The following is a 21,721-nucleotide window of genomic DNA, read 5'->3' as shown; positions in this document are numbered from 1 at the left end:
AGTATATTCAATGGAGTAAATCCAGCAAATTATTATTCATGCAATGTTGAAATGGGCAAGCAGTGTTCACACTGTTGCTTAACTTTTTTTTCTAGTCATCAGCGTTCTGGAAAGGCTTTTAGGAACCATATAATAAATTGTCTCTATGTCATTAAATGAAACTGGTGGAATTTTCTCTGCCTATAAGGCCAAGATTAAGCTTATTGCCTGTGTCAATAAGCAGCATTGATTATCAGTTTCTCAAAATAAGAAAAGACATAATATGATTGAAAATTGGTGGTATTATATTCCTATCAGTAGAATAATTTAATCCACAGAAATATGAAATATGATTAGAAATAAACTCTGTATTGAAGCTCTTCATATCAGAGTTGATGGATAGGAAATAGTATAAGCTCAGAAAACGACCTATTGGCTAAGACCTGTGAAGTGAATAAGCAAAATAAACTATATTCATGTATCATTTTTCCATAATTTCTGAAAACTAATTCCATATTTAAAATACAGCTTCCAGTATTCAAACTAACAAAGGGTTTTTATATTGTGTGTCAACTCCAGGGACACTGCAAAAATTCAAATATGGGACTGCAAGGTCTCTATATTCACTGCAGAATACTGTTTTTGAAAAATATACTTGATGTACAGATTTAATTTCAATTATTATAGAAAGCAGGAAATAAAGATAGAAAGGACAAGAAAGGGTAATTGATTCCAGTGGCTTCAAACAGCTCTTAAAACACACAGAATAACCCAAACACCAATTAAATTAAGAGGCATAGTAATAGAAGCTGTCAAAATTCAACAGACTCAAATGCACAAAAACAACAAACAAGGCATAGTAAACGAACACTTTGATCTGCTAATTGTCTAACCATTAAGAGTGGAATTTATCCATCTATGTCTAAAAATGTCTCGCTGCAAAATATAAATGTCTCACTGCAAAATATAATTTCAGTAATCAGCCATTTTGATATAATAATATTATTGCAATATAAATAAAGCAATTTTATAAATAAAGCAATATTAAATAATGACTGGCACATGCAAGTCGTTATTTAATATTACAGTAAACAAGTGATGAATATGCAAAGGTGACTTAGCTGTGAAACAATTACTTGAACAACCAGACTATTTAAGGTAAAACCTACAAGCAGAATCAACGATGGAAAGAGAACTGTAATAGGTAATCTGCACAAAAATCCATTTTCATATTCCTGCTGCTTTCAAAAAATAGCAATAATGTGTTTTTTGTTTTACCAAAGAGCTGGAAAGTGCAATGATGGAGAACGCAAGGCATAAAGTCAAGAAAGATGAGGAAAGTGACAAAATGAAATAGCATTTAGAAAGTTGGATGTCCAAATGAATGAAGATAGCAGGTGGAGTAATGATGGCACTTGAAAAGAAATACATGCTGTAGCTACACAGCTAGGAAGCATACAATTGGAAATATTATTTCAGTGCTGTACTCGTCAGAAGAACTATACATAAAAAAATACAGACCCTTCAAATGATTTAAATAAGAAATGTGTGAAAATCAGGTATAATGGTCATTATTTAAAAAGTCTTTACGTCATAATATGATGTAGTTGTATTATGACCTTTGTTTGATTATATTGAAATAATGATGAATGCTTGGCAGTATAAATCACTAATGACCTCTTTATTAGAAGACCGAAAAAAATCATAAAAGTTTATTTAAAAAGTTTATTTAATTCTAGTTGGTATGTTTCCAAAGCAGTTTTTTTCTTTTTAAAGCAAAACTGTGTCATGCTCACTGATGTTCTAACTTGTTGATGTTTTGGTGAGCCATCCAAACTAAGTGGTCTTACAAATTGAATAAATAAATAAGCCAATAAAAGCCGCATACTGAAACATAAAAATTACATAGGAAATAGAATTTTGCATTTATTGTTCCAGCCTAGATTTTAAATAAGATTGTGAGTATCTTTTTGGATGATCTGCATTTGGACTGATCTCATCACTTGTTGTTTTTTAAATAGTATTTCATCTCTCTCCTATAATACTAAGATGTCTTTGCTCTTTTTTGTTCACTGATAAATGTATCATCTCTTGGAAATTGTCTTTTTTTACCATTTCAGGCTATTCAATACCTTCCCTGTTCTTGCTTTAAATATCAGAACCCATGCCAAGGGGTGAACCAATCACAATTTAAAAAAACTACATCAACTACTACTAAGTTATTATTTTTTCATCTCATCAAATATTCCTTAATTAAAAGTTGTTAGATTTAGCTGCCAAGAACAGCTAGAATTGTAAAATTGTTTAGAAAGGTTGAACAGTTCATTTTCTTTCTTGCTAGAGATACATGTGTGCATGCATACAAACACACACACACACACACACACACACACACACAGAGAGAGTTTCCCAGGATAATAGATATATGCAAGTGTAACTAGATGTTTTTATTATTCTGTTAAAGAACACAAGTTTTCTTTCCTGATTGCCCTGCTCCCTGATGAAAATACTGTTTTCTAGCTCTGGCAATTTCAGCAGTTCCTTGCACCACCTCATTAATCACCCAAGTGCCATGTGTTATCTTACCTGCAAATGTAATTCGTCTTGCAAATATCTTGTAAATTCAGGCAGTTTGGTTTCTCTCTGTCCTCATAAGAACATGCAGGAACAATCGTCTGTCGTCTTCGTTCCGTACATGCAGTATCTCGGCAGGAACAGAAGAGCATTCCATAACTATGCTTGGGGGGAACTTTGTCAAAAAACTGCCTTAGGGCTTTGTGACACTTTCGTTTGTTGCAGATTTCATTAGACACACTGTAGGTACAGGGTGTTATGTATGCCGATCGATATTTCTTGCAGGTATCGTTCAGGTTACAAGCTTTTGCTGCATCCAGACAGTTGTTCCCTTTTGAGATGACAGGCTCCGCTGCATTTAGCAAAACAAAAAAGTAGATGAAAAGATTATTGCAGCATGTTGAACTTAACTCGAGAAACTCATGATTACTGCAGAAAATATGAAGCAGAAAATATGAAGCTGAGAGGAAATATATAAAGACATTGTTTGTTTGCTCGTTTTCAAATTTATATACCCCTGTTTATATGCCAAATTTATATATCTCGCTGTTTGAGGCAACTACAATCATAGTTGTGGTGCTCAAGCCACAAATTCAGGAATTATTTGATTCAGTCACAGATTTTTGAGAATCAATCTCAGCAAAAAATAAATAAAAACTCTAATTGGCAAAAGTTAGTTGTAGCATCCTACTAGATTTTAACATCACTACAGTCATAATTATACATTAAATCCCAAGTTTTATTTTGTCTACATCAGTCTGTGCAGAAATGCAAACTAAATCCAAGCATAATTTCCATATAATTTGCAGGGCATATAATTATGCAATATAGGCATGGTAGACACTAATTACTATATGATTACAGAGTAATTATATGCCTATTTGTTTCTAGAAAGCAAATGTTATACAAAATGCCTTAAACTATGCTGCCTGCAATAAGCAGTTACCAAGATTCTGAGCTGTTACATGTCAAAACATAGATTTATTTTGGTATATTCTAGTATTGCTAGCAGTCTAACATGCTGCCTGCAGTTAAGAATGAAACAGGGAGTAGGCTTCATATGACTCTCAGATTTTTATCTCCTTTCCTCTTTGTCTTCAGCCACAAGAATACATGAGTCTCTCAAAAAGCAAAGCTTCAAAAAAATTATATAAAGTAAGTCCTTCATGCTAGTCTTTCCCAGCTGCATTAATCAAGAACCAGGGTCTATTTTTATCTCTTTACAAGTAGTCCTTGATTTACAACCACAATTGAGACCAAAATGTATATTTTTAAGTGAAAAATTTGTTAAGTGAGTTTTGTCCCATTTTATAACTTCATGTGCCACATTTAGTTAAGTGAATCGTTGCAGTTATTCAATTAGTGACATGGTTGTTAAATGAATTTGGCTTTCCCAGCAGATTTCCCAGCAGATTTCCCCCAACAATCTGGGTCCTCATTTTACCGACCTCGGAAGAAGGAAGGCTGAGTCAACCTTGAGCTGATCAGGATTGAACCCTGGAGGGAGCAGCGAGTTAGCCCTGAAGTACTGCATTCTAACTTTTACACTACCATGGCTAATAAAATCCAATGAAGCTATTAACAAATAAAAGAAAATATTATTTGCCAAACACAATGTATATATAGTAGCATTTTCACTGACACAAATTCATGGAGATTTTTTAGCAGTAAAATTCAATGGAAAACATAAGGAATGCCATGCCATATATAAGCCTACAGTAAAAGCAAATATTAAATCTTTTTGATAGTCTATGTCTGCCAAGAAACATGAAGATACTAAAAAATAAACCACATGTCCTTTTTGAATATGTTCTTTATACATCAGCAAGTGCCATTAATAGACGTAATCCAGATTTAGGTTCTAAATTAATGTAATAATCCAAGATATATGACATCTATCATCTGAATCATAATAAAATATTCAGATTCCCATCAAGCCCCAGAAATGTTCTGCTTCTACCAATACTAAACAAATTGTTGGTGCCTTGTAGGTATGACATTCAAATTATATGTTGTGTTTAAAGTTGACCTAGAACCAAACAAATTTATATGTTTGTCATGCATTTTTCTGAACTTGGTTGTTTGCTTGCAGATGTTTCATTACTAGATAACAAACGTTTGTAATTTGTTTCTAATTTTTAATTACAAATAATTATATCACATTTTAATTACGTACTACATCTCTCTATTTGGCTAAATAATAAAATCAGTTTGCAAAATTACCCATGTTAATGCTTTCTTAGCTAAAATATGTAACATAATTTTAAATTTGCTACAATCATCTGTACATTTGATTCTGTCCTTGTCAAGCTAGTTCAATCAATATATTGCTTATAATTATTTTTAGGTTTTAATCCCTTTTTTAAATAAATAAATCAAAGCAACCAATATACTTAATACTTGTTCTGTTTCCTATTTTGTCATAATAACAACGCTGTGAATTTTTTATGTCCATAAATTCAAGACACTTGTTTTCTGAAAAACTTAACAATTGGAACTTTTCTTGATTCTTCTGAATCTCCTGATTCTGAATCTATACTAAACTTGAATCAATTAAGCCAATGTGTACATTCCACTGAGTATCTATTGATGCATTGTAACATAATAATTGGAAATGGACTTGCAGCCATGAAGCTAATGGCTAATGGAGACTAATTTTGAACAAATCATCTCAAGTCCTAAGTAAAGGAATGACATGGGCTACTTGTACCACTGAGCTAATACTGATTCTTTCATGGAATCAGAATGCTCCAACTAAACATTTTCCACTGTGAAATTGAATCAAGAATGGAGAATCTTTGTACTTTCAATGTCTTCAGTTTCCACAACCAAACTCAAACTGAGTGATGAAGGCATTTGTAATCCAACACGAGAACTTCCATCACCAGTGTAAAAGTTATATTTTTAAAGAAACAATGAAGTCCTTTGTTCAAAACCACTACAACAAATTAACTGACTGAAATCTATGTGGACGAAGTGCCAGTCCTTGTATCAGTTATTTTCATTCCAGAACAGTAAGTTCAGGAACAGCAACAACTGTAGCTCAAACAGTGACTGTAGAAAAAAGCTGTCAGCCTTATCAGGTAAATCAGACAGGACTCAAGGCCAGATAAGCTAATTTACTTTATTGTAAAGCTACATTAACAGAATCTTGGAAATCTAAAACTACAATTCTTCTGCCATGATATTTACAGCCCAAGAACTTGGGAAGTGGGGAACCCTCCTGACACTCTTGCTCCACCCAATATGTAGCTGTGGCTATGTTCCCTATTATTTTTGTCCAGTCTCCCAAGGCCATTCCCACAAACCATTTACCTGTATGGAATATTGCTTTTTTATTATTTGTTTTTGTTATTATTGTTTCCCATCAAGACTGACACAATTATCACTAAGAAGTATTAACATTCTTGTGGATTGTCCTATGAAGGAAAGTAGTCCGGTAAAGGTTCTTTCAAATTGCTAGCATAATCTATAGTATACACTTGCTATTTTCACTAAATCAGAATGTCTTTATACTGCATGGGAAAATTAACATCACATCTGGCACCTTTAAAAGAAAATATGTCTTTAAAAGAATTGCAAGTATATGAACCAGAAAAGCATCACTGCATGCATTGCAATCCCTTTAGAAAATCTATGTGTGATCTGCAAATTTATGATTAGCAGCAACCGAAATTGTACAAAACATTAAAGTATTTAATGTTCAGAACAATCACACCCCTTAATTTTCAGAAGTGTGTGCAGATGCAAGTCCCATTAACTTTAGTTTGGAACATGCCTAGACAATACTTTGAGGGCATTTCTGACAGTTATCAGGTGATTTATACCCTATTTTCTCCATAAATGAGATGAATTTTTCACTAAAGCAGATGTTCAGACTCAATGTTTATGAAAAGCTATGTATCTTCCCCAGTTACACCTGTTACTTTGACTCCACATAAAATCATTTGAGAATTCTCAGATTAGAAAGTTAATTGGTTAATTAGCAGATTTAGGACAAGCAGATAACTGCTTCCTATGATTCCATGTAAACAGAATATTGATAACACAAGAATAATTAATCCTTAAGAAAACTGATACAAAGTTGGGCACTTTAAATCCTAGTGATTTCAAATGCAAAGTTCAACATGATACTAAATGTCTTTTCATAAGACAACAACAATGGCATGTCAAAAGATTTATTTATGCTGGATGGTGCTTATAATATAGAAGAACATCTTCCACCTTGGCACTGCCAATATATGGTAGGCTATACTGTAATTCCCAGAATTTTTAGCTTAAGGCTTGTAATTTTAGAAGATGCAGTTCCAACACAGCTAGAAAATGCTAGTTTTAGAATCATAACATCAGGATTTTCTACCTTTGCTTTATTTTTTTCTGTTTGCTGATGTCAGCTGATGTTTTCTTCAAAAACATAGATGAAGTCTTCCATGCTACAAACTAAGCCTGCTCCAATTGTAATGGCCAAATATTACATGTCATGACACCTAGCTTGCTATGTGTTAAAATACTGGCTAATATATTGGGTTTATAATGATAATTTTATCAGTGTTCCAACTAACCAACTGCAAACCAATAAACTTCAAGACAAGCTGTTCCTCAAAGCTCCATTTTATTAGAGTTGTCATATTGCCAATTCTGAGAATTTCGGGTTTTCCCACTCAAAAGAGAAATCAAAGATCCAACCCCAGTGTCCTATCAATCTTTGTCTCAACTAGAGACATCCCCTCAGTCATTCCCCTCCAGGTGCAGGCAACATGTCCTTGACTTCCTGAGAAAGAATGTTGTGTCTAATCTTCTACCCCACTTTGAAATACTCCTTCCCAAATTCCCAGGCACTGAATGTGGCAGTCTCAAAGCTTCCAAGTAAAAATGGCTTTCAAGGCTGACAGGCTTCCCCCCTCCCTTTTAAAAAAGAAAATTCTGCTTGTAGCTGTCTATATTCTTAGATACTATCTTAATAATTCTTAGGTTCTTGGCTAGGATTTAACTGTTACATTTCTACCAGTCTTAGACTGTGATTCTAATTGTAGATTAACCATACATAAATTATAAATAAAATAATATAAATATTAAAAGGTCCATCTAATGCTTGAATACTTTCAGTGTCGAGAAAAATACCATTAATCAATTTCAGATGGCAACTTTACTTGAAATAATCTACATCCTGTGATACCTTTAACACCATTAACAACAACATCTGCCTGTCCAGGTCTTTGGGAAGTAGGTGGATAGAAATACCAAATCCAGTCTAAACAAGTGTATGGCCAACCATAATAGCACTTAGCAATAGCACTTAGACTTATATACCACTTCAGAGTGCTTTACAGCCCTCTCTAATGGGTTTATATTGCCCCAACAATCTGGGTCCTCTGGTTACTGACTTCAGAAGGATAGAAGACTGAGTCAATCTTGAGCCAGTGAGAATCGAACTGGTGAACTGCAGTCAGCTGGCAGTAAGCAGAAGTAGCCTGCAGTACTGCATTCTGATCACTGCACCACCACAGCTCATAATAAACAACACAGCAAAACAACAAAACAAAATAGTTGTTTTGAACTTTGGCATTTAAGTGTCCCCCTCAAAGTCAGCTTGGAGTTTGAGAATGTCTAAACCTAATGAAATAAGTAAATAAATAATGTAACAGATGTTTTCCCCCAAATTTATTGAGACACAGTAGAAATTATTTAATGTTCAAATAATTCAAATGGGGAAATGATATCAATTTGTGTTTGCATGATGCCCAGTGTTGGCTGTGGGCCCTGCATTTCACTGAACATGGACAGCTTATAAACTCCTGGCAACAGCTGTCAAGTTTTAATTTCAGATTTACTCAGAAGAACTAGATCAATGCAGTTTCACTCTCTCACACAGAATTATCCTGAAATAATTCATCAGTGATTAATGGCTGCGAATACCTTCATTCTATTATTATACATCTCTATGAGGAAATATTTTTGAAAAACCCCAGACTGAACACACTATGTACCAGAATCAGTTCCTATCTACCTCAGATTTCTTTTGTCAATGTAAAAGTCAGGATATCATACTATGCTTGTTAAGATAAATCGCCATTTAAAATCCATCTGAATGAACATGTTCAAGAGAAGGACAAAAACATCAATAATATAAATATGCCCAGAATTCTTACTACCAATTTAACCAGGTTTCAGGTAGCAACTTGGTAGCAAAATATCAGTGCATAGTCAGTGTTTCATGCTGTATTAATTTCATGCTAATTAAATCATCACAGTATTGAATAATATCCATGAAATCCTATATTCCTTTGAGTTCTTGGGTGGTTTCTCCTGTCATGTCTGCTCTATTTTCAAAGGAAAACATAAAGAGATTGGAACAAAAAGGGCAAATTATCTGTTGTAACCAAGGCTCAAGTCAGGGAACAGATGTGGAAACACAAGTAGTTCCTGCAACATCTTTGAATTTTACAGCTCCAATCAGAGCTGAACAAGCTTTTTGATGAAAAGCAAAATGTCTTCAAAGAAAAACTGGAAAGTCCAGTTGCCTCTTGAAAAAGCACCTTTGGGACATCAATCTTAGAGTTTGAATCATAAATACCACTAACTACTGACAAATAGAGAGAGAGAACCAGACTAGAACCCAGAAGGCTGTTAGTTCTAGTCCCTTATTCGATACGAAAGTCAGTTGGGTAACTTTGGCACAGCCATCCTGTTTCAATTTAACCCATCTCACCATATTGTGGGGAAAATAGGAAAAGCAAATAGCATTAGATATGTACACTACATTGAGTTACTTACACAATAATAAAGATAGGATTAAAAGGAAAAGAAAGGATGAATGGCAGACAATATCAGTATATACACTTGAGCTTTTCGGTTAAATAGTTTCCCCCAAAATCAGAAAAATGAGGAATGAAAGCAAACTGACTGAGAGAATAAACATTATCAAAGGCTGGAGAAAACTTTCACTTAAGTCAACCTGGTGTCCCTGCATCTACATCCTTTTCTTAAGAATCATTTTTATGTACATTCTGTTCTTCACTCACACTGTTATAACTCTTCTAACTGTTTTATGTAGCCCAACAATCTATTCGTTATGCCAGGCTTTTGTTTCATTGGTTTTGAAATTCTAAGAAGAGGAGGCACCAATCTAGCAGGTTTTGTAGCTGTTAAAAGAAACCAACCGTATCCATTGTGGTTTCCCATAAAGAGAGAGCATCTCAGTACTACCTAGATAGTTGAGTGGATCAGACTGATATGTGGCTTACTAGATTTGACTGAATTACCATTCAGTTTATTCTATATTTGCTTTCAAAGTGGTTGCTAATTTAGGTAATACTTCTGTTCAAGCCTGAAGCATTTTCTTTCCAATACTGTATTGACTGAGTTTAGACTCCTGTATCAGTCTGAACGATTCTATAGCTATAATGTCTCTACACATATGTTTCACTAGATCTAAATTTTATTGGGACTCTTTCTCGTTCTGATTTCTTGCACTCTATAGGTCAGAACATTCTCTAGTGTATATGGATGACACGTTCATTTTCCATTTTTCACATTCTCACAAGACTGTCATTACAGAGAGAGTATTCCCAAGAAACTTAGAAAAACTACTAAACAAATGGTAAGAGGATACCTGATCCAGAGTTAGGTAACTGTCTCATATGTTACAACATTGATGATCTGCTAATCCAGAGGGACTTTAGAATGCTAACATGTCTTCCTGTTGTGTAATTCTATACCAGAATTACAAATACATTATGTATTAGAAGAATTTTCTGTGTAATCAATCCATCTAACTGAGAGCAGCTCTGTGCATGCAGACTACAAACTTGCAGAATTAGGAGCTGGATGGGTTGTTTTGGATGATTTCAGCATAACAAGTCCTCAAATGAATTTTTATCTGAATTATCTTAGAAAACAGAATAGAGTTACATGTTAGGCATGTATTACAAACTTTGTGCATTTATCCACTATTCAAAGACTATAACTGAAGATTTTTAAGCCCCCTGAAAGGAAACTACATTCCAGTGTGATTTCAGGGCCTATTGGTCCAATATAGAGCATATAAAAGATGCCTTTCCTCTGGGGTCAATGTTTTTATATAGATATGTATGCATTAATTAAGCACAATTTATGTGCACCATGATTTAGATGGTATAAAAGTCTAGACCTGCTTCATGGAACTTATAATGTAATTATAATATAAGGGAAACAATGAAGATTTAGAGAGTAGTTAGATAAAGACATATATAGAGAAAAAGTTATTTTTTTTCTCTCAAACCAACATCATATGTATCTCATACTTTATAAATGCAGTTACCATGAGCTCTGGCTTATTCACATCTGTTCATTTTGATAATTGATTTCTGGCACATTATCCTTACAGGCAATCAGTGGCAAGTACATTTAAGTATAATAGAGTGGGAACTGAAACTTCTGCCTATAATCACTTTACCTATAAACTGTCCTTTTTTTAATGCCAGCGTATCAAGGGCAGCACAATTAGGACATGGGCTAAAGTGAATAGACAAGCACGGACAAGGAAAGTATAATGGAACAGAGGGAGCTTTAGTGGGAAAATTATTAAATTAAATTAAATTATTAAATTAAATTTTATTAAATTCTACAGTTTGAGGAAAATTCTAGTGAATTTGCTATTTCATATAACTAGTGCTTGTGGTACATTTGGAAATCTACATTCTTCTTGGCATCTCAAAACATATCAAAACAGACAATACCGTACCTATGCTGTACTGTGAACAGAGATGTACACTGAGGACATATAAAATATAAAAGTTGTTACTGGACTATATTATGTTATAGGTTTATTATTATATTTTATTGTCACTGTACTGTATCCCAAGCATCAGTCAGTACTCTGCAAGCATTTCTAAACTAGGAGATTGCAGACAGCAGTATGTTGGAGATTATCTATCATCTATCTATCTATCTATCTATCTATCTATCTATCTATCTATCTATCTATCTATCTTTTTTCTTTTCTTTCATCCATCCATCTACCCATCCATCTTTTCCTTATTTTCCCACAACAACCTTGTGAAATGAATTGGACTGATCCTCCTATCCAGGTGACTAACCCAAAGTCACCTGGATAGGTTTCATGCCTAAGGCTGGACTAGAACTCACACTCTTCTGGTTTCTAGGCCAAATTTTAACTACAAGACCAAACTGGCTATCATATTGTAGACTGGCTGTCATATTGTAGACTGATAAATAAAATGCAGGCAATTGAAGGTATAAATTTAATTATGTATGAAAAGGCTAATATCTACCTCTAAAGTTTGAATTAGCCTCATCTAGTTGTTTTGGATGCATTTAAAGATAGGAAGATGTAAAGTAAATTGAGACAAATGAAGAAACAGAGGTGAATTTCAGCAAAATCGTGCAATATTTTGAATCAATGCAGCAGCAGATTTCTATTGTTGCATCATTTATGAATTACAAACCAAATTACAAACAAAATCAGATCATGAAAACAAACATAACACAATAATACAATGTATGAATATCTGATCTGAATTAATGTGATACATGAATGGATAGGTGGGAATGAGTAGGTGAATAAAAAAAAAGTAATGGAGCCATTCAGGGGTCCAAAGGAAAAGAGAATTGAGACTCGTGAAAATTTGCTACAAAGAGCTCTGTGTGTTGTGAATATACAATTTAAGTATAAACTTAAATAGGCCAAAGGAATAAATATAAATATAAAAGCATGATTGATTTTGACTGATTAATATGCCAGGTTAATAGAGTTAGAGAAATGTATAAAGAAACATATACGGATAAGGAAAACATATGAAAACATTTGGCCTGGGGTGGCCATGTTTTAATACAGTCAAGAGTGGACTGAAGAAAAAAATGGATATTGGAGAAAAGGAAAGAAAAGAATGAAAAAAGAATGACTACAGGAAAAGAAAGTACAAGCACTGTATGAAAAGTATTAGTAGAAAGATTTCATTTCCCAACGAAAAGAATAATAGTTGCAAGTAGGTCATCTAGTCCAACCCCCCGCCCAAGCGGGAGACCTTACACCATTTCTGACAAATGGCAGTCTAATCTCTTCTTGAAAGTCTCAACTGATGGCACTCCCACAACTTCCGAGGGCAAGCTGTTCTACTGGTTGATTGTTCTCACTGTCAGAAAGTTTATCCTTATTTCCAGGTTAAATCTCTTCTTGTTCAGTTTCTATCCATTATTCCTTGTCTGGCCTACAGGCGCTTTCGAAAATAGCTTGACCCCTTCCTCTCTATGGCAGGCCCTCAAATATTGGTACACTGCTATCATGTCTCCCTTGGTCCTTTTCTTCACTAGACTAGCCATGCCCCTTTCCTATGTTTTAGTCTACAGTCCCCTAATCATCCTGGTTTCTTTTCTCTGTATTTTTTCTAGAGTCTCAACATCCTTTTTATAGTGTGATGACCAAACTAGATGCAATACTCTAGGTGTGATCTTACTAAGGCTTTATAGAGTGGTATTAGTACCTCACTTGATCTTGATTATATCCTTCTGTTAATGCAATTTAGGATTGCATTAGCTTTTTTAGCTGTTGTCACTCTGCTGGCTCATATTTAGCTGGTTGTCCACTAAGACTCCAAGATTCCTCTCACAGTTATTGCTATTGAGCCTAGTTTCACCCAGTCTATATGTGTACTGTTGTTTTTTCTTGCCTAAGTGTAGGACTTTACTTTTCTCTACATTGAATTTCATTTTGTTAGATATGGCCCAGTGTTCTAGTCTATCAAGATCCATCTGGATCTTGAGCCTATCTTCTTGGGTGTTAGCTATTCCTGCCAGCTTAGTATCATCTGCAAATTTGGTAAGTTCCCCTTCTATGCCCTTATCTAAGTAATTAATGAAGATATTGAAGAATACTGGACCTACAGTAGTAATGAACAAAAAGATGTTTGGTGAAGTAAAAGAAGATGTGGATTAGAAATATATATAATCTTTTTGATAGGTATTGTGTAAAGAATATAGAAATAAACCTAACTGCAAATTATAGTGTCAAAAAAGAAAGGGATGATAAAGAATAAAAGAAAAAGAAGGCCAATCCTGATGAAAAAATGTTTCAGGCATTGAAAAAGAGAATTAAACAAATAGCCTGCAGCAGACTGAATTGAATAAAAATACAAGTATGAAATTATTTTGGATGAAATTGAGGACAAGGCAATACTGGGAGGAGTATTTGAAACATTTGAATATGAGTGACAACACACACACACATACACACACGCACACAGGTGCATACGGAAGTGTATACCTGAGACAAATGTTATATATATTAACATCCAAGAAAAAAAATTGATAAAAGGTGAATCATAAATGCCATGAGATAGTTAGCACTGATGCTGGTACAGACTGAAGAAATATTAAAATATGAATGTGCTTTTCCTATGGAGTGGCTGTGGCAGAAAGCTGGAATATTTCCAATATTGTTCCCCAATAGAAATGATATCAAAGGTATCAATGAACAATTTCAAAATCAACAGAGAGATTGGTTTGTTAAGTGTATCTGATTAGGTATTTGATAACCTTCTGATTGAAAGGGTACAAGAAGTGATAATGGTCAAAAATTGGGAAGAGCAATTGATCTTTATGCTGGGCAGAGGATTCTGTCATTCACCAGGTCACTGAAGAACATATGAAGCCATTCAGAGTCACATTGAACTGTGTACAGCAAATAAATTTAATAACAAATAATGAAAATGAAAGTTGGAAATGAATTGTAAATGTGCTGTTTGAGAACAAGCAGATGACAGTGAACACACATTTGCATGAACATAGAACTGAAGGTTGATTATTGAATGTAATAAGAGCAGTATATGAAACTGTCATGCCCCCATCAAAACCTGAATCTGCAGAGGATGATGAGCTGGAACTGCAGCCGACAGAGATTGAGGGGACGGCTTCGTTGGCTTCAGAGGAAAATGGGGAGGAGCAGGGCCAGTCAGGGCCTTTCAGGATTAGGACAGCTTGTAGGCAGGGAGGAACAGAGGCAGGATGACCAAGAGAGGCTAAGCAGTGAACATGAGAGACAGAATTCAGGTGATGAGCAAGGGGCACCCTCACCAGATCCTCAAGCACGGAGAGTGGAGAGAAGGTGAGAACAGTGCAGACTGAGCCGGCTACTAGGAGGAATACTGTCCCACCCCTCTTCGCCAGGCACACCTGGGAACTGAGACTTAAGGAAACGCTGTGAGGAGGGGCATTTGTTGGGAACAAACACTGAATTCCTGGAGTGTTGAGTGCCAACGTTTGAACTTTCCTAGATTCCTTGCATTCTTTCTAGATTTCTGGATTACTTGCCATGCCTCCTTGCTTCCTGGACTCTTCAACTTGCCCTGCTGGATTTCTTGCTGTGCAGCCGTGGTGTTCACAGCATTGAGCTGGACTATTCGCAGCCAGAGGCTGCTTGAAGTGTGTGTGTGTGTGTATGTGTGTGTGTGTGTGTTTGTGTGTGATCACTTTGCTCTGGGACTTTCCAGAAATGTGGGAGCGTTTGGAGAAATTTGGAGCAATAAAGGGGCGATTTGAACTGCCAGCTGCCTGTGTTATCTCTGTGCCATGCCTCGGGTCATCACAGAAATAAAGTGCACAAGTCTTAAAGGAAAGCTTAGTAAATGTTTCTGCTTTATGCAGAGTATAAAACAAAGGTATATTCCATTTGTTGTTTAATATAGTTATATATACATGAGAAATGTCTGTGGGTATGCTAAAGACATATGGCTGTAGATTTAAATGTAGAAATACTTTGGTATGAAGATGCTGAGAATTTAAGTGATGTGCAGCAAGAGTTAGATACTTTGATTATGTCATGTAGACTAGTAGCATGAAAAATTAATATAACAAGGACCACGGTTTTAAAAAGAAGTGGAATTCTACATAAATGAGTTTATAAATATATAATTTAACTTCTGAACATTGGAAGAATGTTCAGTAAAGACAGCATAGCGGTGGAAAAGTGTTAAAATGTACAGGTAGTCCTCGACTTACAATCTCAATTGAGCCCAGCATTTTTGTTGCTAAGCGAGACATTTAAGTGAGTTTTGCTCCATTTTACAACCTTTCTTGCCATGGTTGTTCAGTGAATCACTGCAGGTGTTAAAATTAGTAACACGGTTGTTAAGTGAATCTGGTTTCCCCATTAACTTTGCCTGTCAGAAGGTCACAAAAGGTGACCTGCAACTTGGTATACTGCAACTGTTATAAATATGAGTCAGTTGCCAAGCGTCTGAATTTTGATCACGTGACCATGGGGATGCTGCAACGGTCATAAATGTGAAAAATAAGTCAGTTTTTCAGTGCTGCTGTAACTTTGAACAGTCACTAAATGAGGATTACTTGTATAATACTGGTAGAAACATACTTTGTAGTATGTTATGGGATGTAAAGGAATAAAAACTGGAAGAAGCAAAAATTGCTCTCATCTTATTCAGAGGTGGTATTCAGCAGGTTCTGACCAGTTCTGGAGAACCGGTAGCGGAAATTTTGAGTAGTTCAGAGAACCAGCAAATACCACCTCTGACTGGAGATTTTACAGTATCCTTCCCCTGCCATGCACACCAAGCCATTCCCACAGAACTGGTAGTAAAAAAAATTGAATCCCACCACTGATCTTATACTATGGAAGTGAGAGTTAGAGATATGCGGAGAAACATAAAAGTGGATTGCAGCAAGAATCGGCTATCTTAGAAAAAAATATGACCAGGAAGGGACAATTGCTGAATGATTGAGAATGCAAAAGAGACTCAGTAGTACAGTTAGAAGAACAACACATTGAACTGATTTAGCTACACAGAGAGATTGAAAGAGGCTTAAAATCACAAATAAATATTTTAAAAGAGTAAAAGTCATGGTAGAAACGGACCTCGTGAAGATCTCAAAACCTTCAAGGAGCAAAAAAGAGTTGATTAAAGGACAAAAGACAAGGAACGAATCAGTGCATGGAAAGGAGACCTGCATGCCCAGCTTGGAAGGGAAAAAAATACTACAGAAATATAGCAATGGGATCTGTGTAAATTAGTCATTTCTCTTCCTATTCCTTTCCTCCCGGCTTAATTTATTCACTTACTACTTTTTATTCTTTTTGTGCAGTTTATATAACCCTGCTTGCCCCAAAAGCACCATTATGCAAACAGTATTGTATGTTGACTATGTGTTGACAGGATCCCAACCCACTAGAGAAATGTTCTGTCAAGCCAGGTGTTTCAGCTGTTGCTGGATTGTGGAATCAAAAGGAAAGCTGATTTAGTGCCCACAAAATTCCAAAATTACATAAACACAAAAGAGAGACAACATGTAACAGCCCCTTGCCAATTTATAGAGTATCACTCAGTATTCCTTTTTATTACTATAGAAGTCAATTTGCAACTTGTTTCCTTTTTCCCTCGAACTTGATGAATTACCATCTTAACGTAACTACCGTTCCCTTTCTTATAAATGGCCTCTCTCTAAAATGCTGCTCTTGCAAAATAAAACAGGAAAAAGCTTCTAGCTCTTTTTTTAGTGCTGCAGTCCTGCCTAACCTTGCTTTTTTTTTCAAATTTATGGTCTTTTCCAATTGAGCTTGTGTTAATATTATAGCAAATCAGATGAAGCAAGGAAAGGGGTGGCCCTTTTAAGTGACCCTTCTAGGTCTTGGAGATTTCCCCTTCCCCCCGCTCTTCTTTTCTCTTGGTAAATATTACATTTAAGTATATATGTTAGCATTTGATAACTCAATTTGTTGATCAGGTACACTATTTCAGAAAAATTGCATTGCTTGCTGATTAATTTCTTCTCCCTGGGTATACCCTCACCCCGTATCCAATACCATATTAAAGCATTAATGTAGAAAGAATCCTCTCCTTGAGCCACATTTTGAGAGTATAATAACCAAGTAGCAAATACCATAAGCTTTTCTCAAAGCTGCCATTCATTTCAATGGGACATTTGTTCAAGACAGAATAGTGTGAGCACAGGCTAAATTGTTGGTAATGTTTTTTTTTAAATGCATACTAGTCAAATAAAACAGGATTTATGCTAGCTCTTCCTCTTGTAGTACGGTCCTTAGAAAGTACAAATCTAGTGCAAGTAGAATCATGGCAAGCTATAAATGCAATATGAACAGAGATGCAAAATCACTAAGCCCAAGATATTTCCTTACCATTGGTCTCTCTCTCTCTCTCTCTCTCTCTCTCTCTCTCTCCCTCCCTCCCTCTCCCTCTCTCACACACACACCACACACACACAAAATATACGTATACTGTATATCCTACCCTACCCTACCTCCCTCCCTACTTACCTTCCTACCTACTTATCCATCCATCCATCCATCCATCTATCTATCTATCATCTAAGTCATTTTTGGTGAAATGGGCAGTATATAAATTTGAGAGACATAGTTTGATAGATTGAAAAATAGACAGATAATATTGTGCTCATTACTGATTGGTTCAAGGCAGGCAAGACTTCAAACATGATGGATGGACTATTATCATAAAACTCAATAGCATACAAAGTCTCTACAGGACATAAATTTGTGACAAAAATATTCTTGTTGCTGGAGCTTTACTGATTACTCCTAATGCTTACTTTATAGAGAATCAAAACATGAATTTGTCTCACAGTACAGAAATGACTGAGACTAAAAACTGCCAACTCACATTAAGTTTTCTTTCTTTCTTATTAGGTTTATCATTCTTCCAGTGCAATGCTGTGATGCATACTCTACTGTCTCGATTTCTTGGCTTATCTTTTTAAAGTTAATTTGGTAATATACCTCTCAGCTTTGTAGCACGCAAACCTCAGCTCCACTTTTGAAAAGTGGACCTTATATTTATTGAAACACAACCACCACCTTCCAAAGAAGACTGAAATATGGAATGCCTAGATCTCACCATTCTTCCAAAGAACTCATGCATTGATTTGTTGACCTACATATCCTGTACGGGAAAGTTAAGCAGAAAGAGACTGACCCAAGAATAGCTGGTGTGTAGAAATCATAACTCAATCGTCCTACTTTACAACAACAGAGAAGAGCAAGAAAAAACCCATGGGTTCGAACCTATCTTTTTCTTTGCTTAATAGGACTTAATGGCATAAGACTGTGAGGCAAAAGAATAATACGTTACCTCCAGGGTTGAGTAAAGTGCAGTGTGTGGGAAATGGTGTTTTGCAAAAATAAATAAATAAATAAATCCTAAAGGTCCAGGAAACCAACTACCAAGTAATCCAAGTATTCCATATAATCATTTTGATGGAACAATTTCTGCCATCACAAAACATGGAAATTGGTAGAAAGTCCGAGATAATCTTTTGTGTGCGGATTTTTCTCACATTTTCTAAAGCTTTTCTAGACAATTTTACTTAATAGGTTTTTTTTTTCCTGTGTAACATGCCATGTACATCAGTAATTAAACTACAGGATAAATTGTATCTTTTTTTAAAAAAAAATGCTGATTTTCATACATTTCCCAATGAACATTAAATTGTGAAAATCCAAGGTCAAAGAGCTACAGATTTTATTCATTAAAAGGAACTCAAGGTTCATCTTCTTATTTTTATTTACAACAAATCCTGATTTAAAATTATACTTGATTTGCTATAAACACATTGTTAAGATAATCTTTTTGAATTTTCAGTCCCAGGTCTGTATAACCTGGCATTTGTTATCCAGTAGACCAAGACCAGAAAGCTATGGAAAAGCTACGCTTTTGTAGGCTATTTAGCTCCTGGATTTTTGTAATACATTTTGGCTTAGACCCAAGAAAATAGAAGGGTATGAGATGCTACATTCTTGCACAATCTAGCAGATGGTGCGGAATGCTGGAAGTGATCTGTAGCTCAATGGCTCAGTCATCAGTAGCATCTGTGCCATGATTTGTTGTGATTATTCCAGTATATTTTTCCTATACTCAACCAGGAAAATTTAGTCTTCATTCTTGTGTATCTTGGGGAAGTCGATTATTTTTTAAACCTAATAAATATGAATTAATGATTCTAAATATGCAGGGTGTTACACTATTAAAAATAAAATACTGGAAAATAATCAATGGTTTGCAAGTCTTCTGATGACTGCAATTAATATTGCTGTCTCAGCAACAGCAATCATTAACTTGTTAATTAATTTCTTTGACCTTCTGACCTTTCAACTTTTGTTACACATTAGTTTCTCAAAAGTTTTGTAGATGTCTGTATTTAATTAGGTTTAAAAAAAACCCAATGAAAAGTATTTTTGCAGTTTGTTAAAATAACCCTTGAGTCTAATCAGAAAGCATTTTATGTGTTTTTAGAAGAAACGGTATTATAAATCAGATCTAGGACACATATTCTGAATGGTGGCTTTGTTCCCACCTCATTTTTATTTTGGCAGCTTACTGTTCGTTAATAGCTCTGGCTACCAGGAAGCTGGCTTTTCAAAATTTCTCTCTCACCCTAATTATAATTACAATCTATAAATCACACAATGATCAATTATACAAATTTTAGGTTCATGTATTATTTAACCTAGCATTTGAATCCAACAGGAGCCCAGGAACCCAACAGGAGCCCAGGAAATTCCAGTCTCTTTCTCTTTATATGCAAACAACTTCTTTGTGAACATAGAAATACCAAGTATAAAAATGCAAAATACCAAATGTCTCCTGAAATATGAGAACATTTAAGGGAAGTGACATCATGAAAACTGAATATGGCTCTATCCCTATTGCTGCCCTTTTTAGTAAATATAGGGTTGTAATTCTGCCACTATAACTGGTATATTCAGTAAAATTCTGCAATACTAATAATAAATTAACCTCAAAAGGAATCTAAGCAACACATTCAGTTTATTATACATTTGCTATAAATTTAGTCCAATATTTAAAATATTAAGAAATGCACACATGTTAAAATACAATGAACACAGAATTGTAAAATATTCATTCACAATAATACAGTAAAATGCATAAAATGCCAACAAAAGAGAATGTTTCAAAAACCAATCAGAACTCAGCAAGAATTCAAGCCATCAATATTAGTGTAATGCACTGGCACTGGAAAAGAGCACCACTAAAATATAAAGGATTTTTTTTTTTCACAAATCAGCCTTTCCCAAATTTGACTTCCATCAAGTTTGTTTCAATTCCATAATCCTTAATTTGGATTGCAGACCATTAGTATGATCAGATGAATGTGTGAGAAATTGAAATTTAATATATCTGGCCTTAGGTCTCTACTAGTGGTTAGGAAAGAAGGAATAAGATTATGGGCAAGAAGTTATGATCAGAGACTAAGACATCATTGGAGATCTGATCCACTTGTTAGGAACTATAAATTATATGAATAACCCTATATATGGGCTAGTCCATATATACATTATAATGCTAGAATTGTTGGGTATGAGAAATGTAGAAGAAAGAGGTAAAGCAAAAGTACCTTTGGATATAGCTGGAAAAAATAACTTTTGTTTGAGAACTGCTACTAGGCAGGGAAATAAACTTGTGGGTGCTTACTGTAACTATCTGGGTCTCCAAACAGCCTATCAAAAACAAACTGTGGGTTATTGAAATTGTAATTCAGCAAGGGCCACAAGTTGTATCTAGATACATAATGCAATGTCAAACCCCAACATAAAGCAGCCATCTATATAACTTCTTAGATTGTGTATAATTTCAGAACACCATAAGAATTAAGTCTACTTACTTAGAAGAAATTATAGAGAAGAAATTCTAGATCAGTGTAGCCAAATTAAAATTGGCATTTGTGACACACAGACGGAAATACAATATAACTAAGATTGATCGTTCATGTGCTGGATTAGTTACTTCATAAGCATCACAAAAAGAAACTGAGCAAGAGAACACTCAGCAGAATTTGAATACTTGTTGAAATACCTCCAAGTACTTGGATGACAATGGCATTCATCCCTCTTTTCAAATGGAAAATCTGATTCTTCCCACAATGACACAGGATCATAGCACTGAGTTTGCTCAGCTATGGCCAGTGATTCTTAAATATGGAAAGTGGTGGAAGAAAAAACACAAGAATAGCTACAGATATTTTGGAAAAGAGATGGGCAAAATATCTTCAATGGAACCATTTGTATAGGATTTCTTCTATACTCCCAGGTGGGGACAAAAAAAACCCAACAAGATGGTGGGACAACTATGCAACTTAAGCCTTGCTCTTTCAAATGCACAGCTATTTC

At 35.0% G+C, this 21,721-nt stretch overlaps 1 protein-coding gene across 3 annotated transcripts in view; it reads right to left on the bottom strand.

Moving 5' to 3' along the window:
• Nucleotides 1-21,721, bottom strand: part of GFRA1 (GDNF family receptor alpha 1) — a 261,672-nt gene that overhangs the window by 93,520 nt on the left and 146,431 nt on the right. For all 3 annotated transcript variants that reach the window (XM_026667367.2, XM_087964470.1, XM_087964469.1), the window contains one exon: nt 2,566-2,905. In XM_026667367.2, coding sequence (XP_026523152.2) covers nt 2,566-2,905 — 340 coding nt within the window. The remainder of the gene's footprint in view (nt 1-2,565; nt 2,906-21,721) is intronic.

This window comes from Notechis scutatus, chromosome 4, assembly GCF_049901735.1.
Source record: "Notechis scutatus isolate UNSWTSFEM ecotype Mainland chromosome 4, rNotScu1.2, whole genome shotgun sequence".
In the NCBI taxonomy this organism is placed as follows: Eukaryota; Metazoa; Chordata; class Lepidosauria; order Squamata; family Elapidae; genus Notechis; species Notechis scutatus.
The sequence above is the reverse complement of the archived record's forward strand: the minus strand, read 5'-3'. Positions and strand labels throughout refer to the sequence as shown.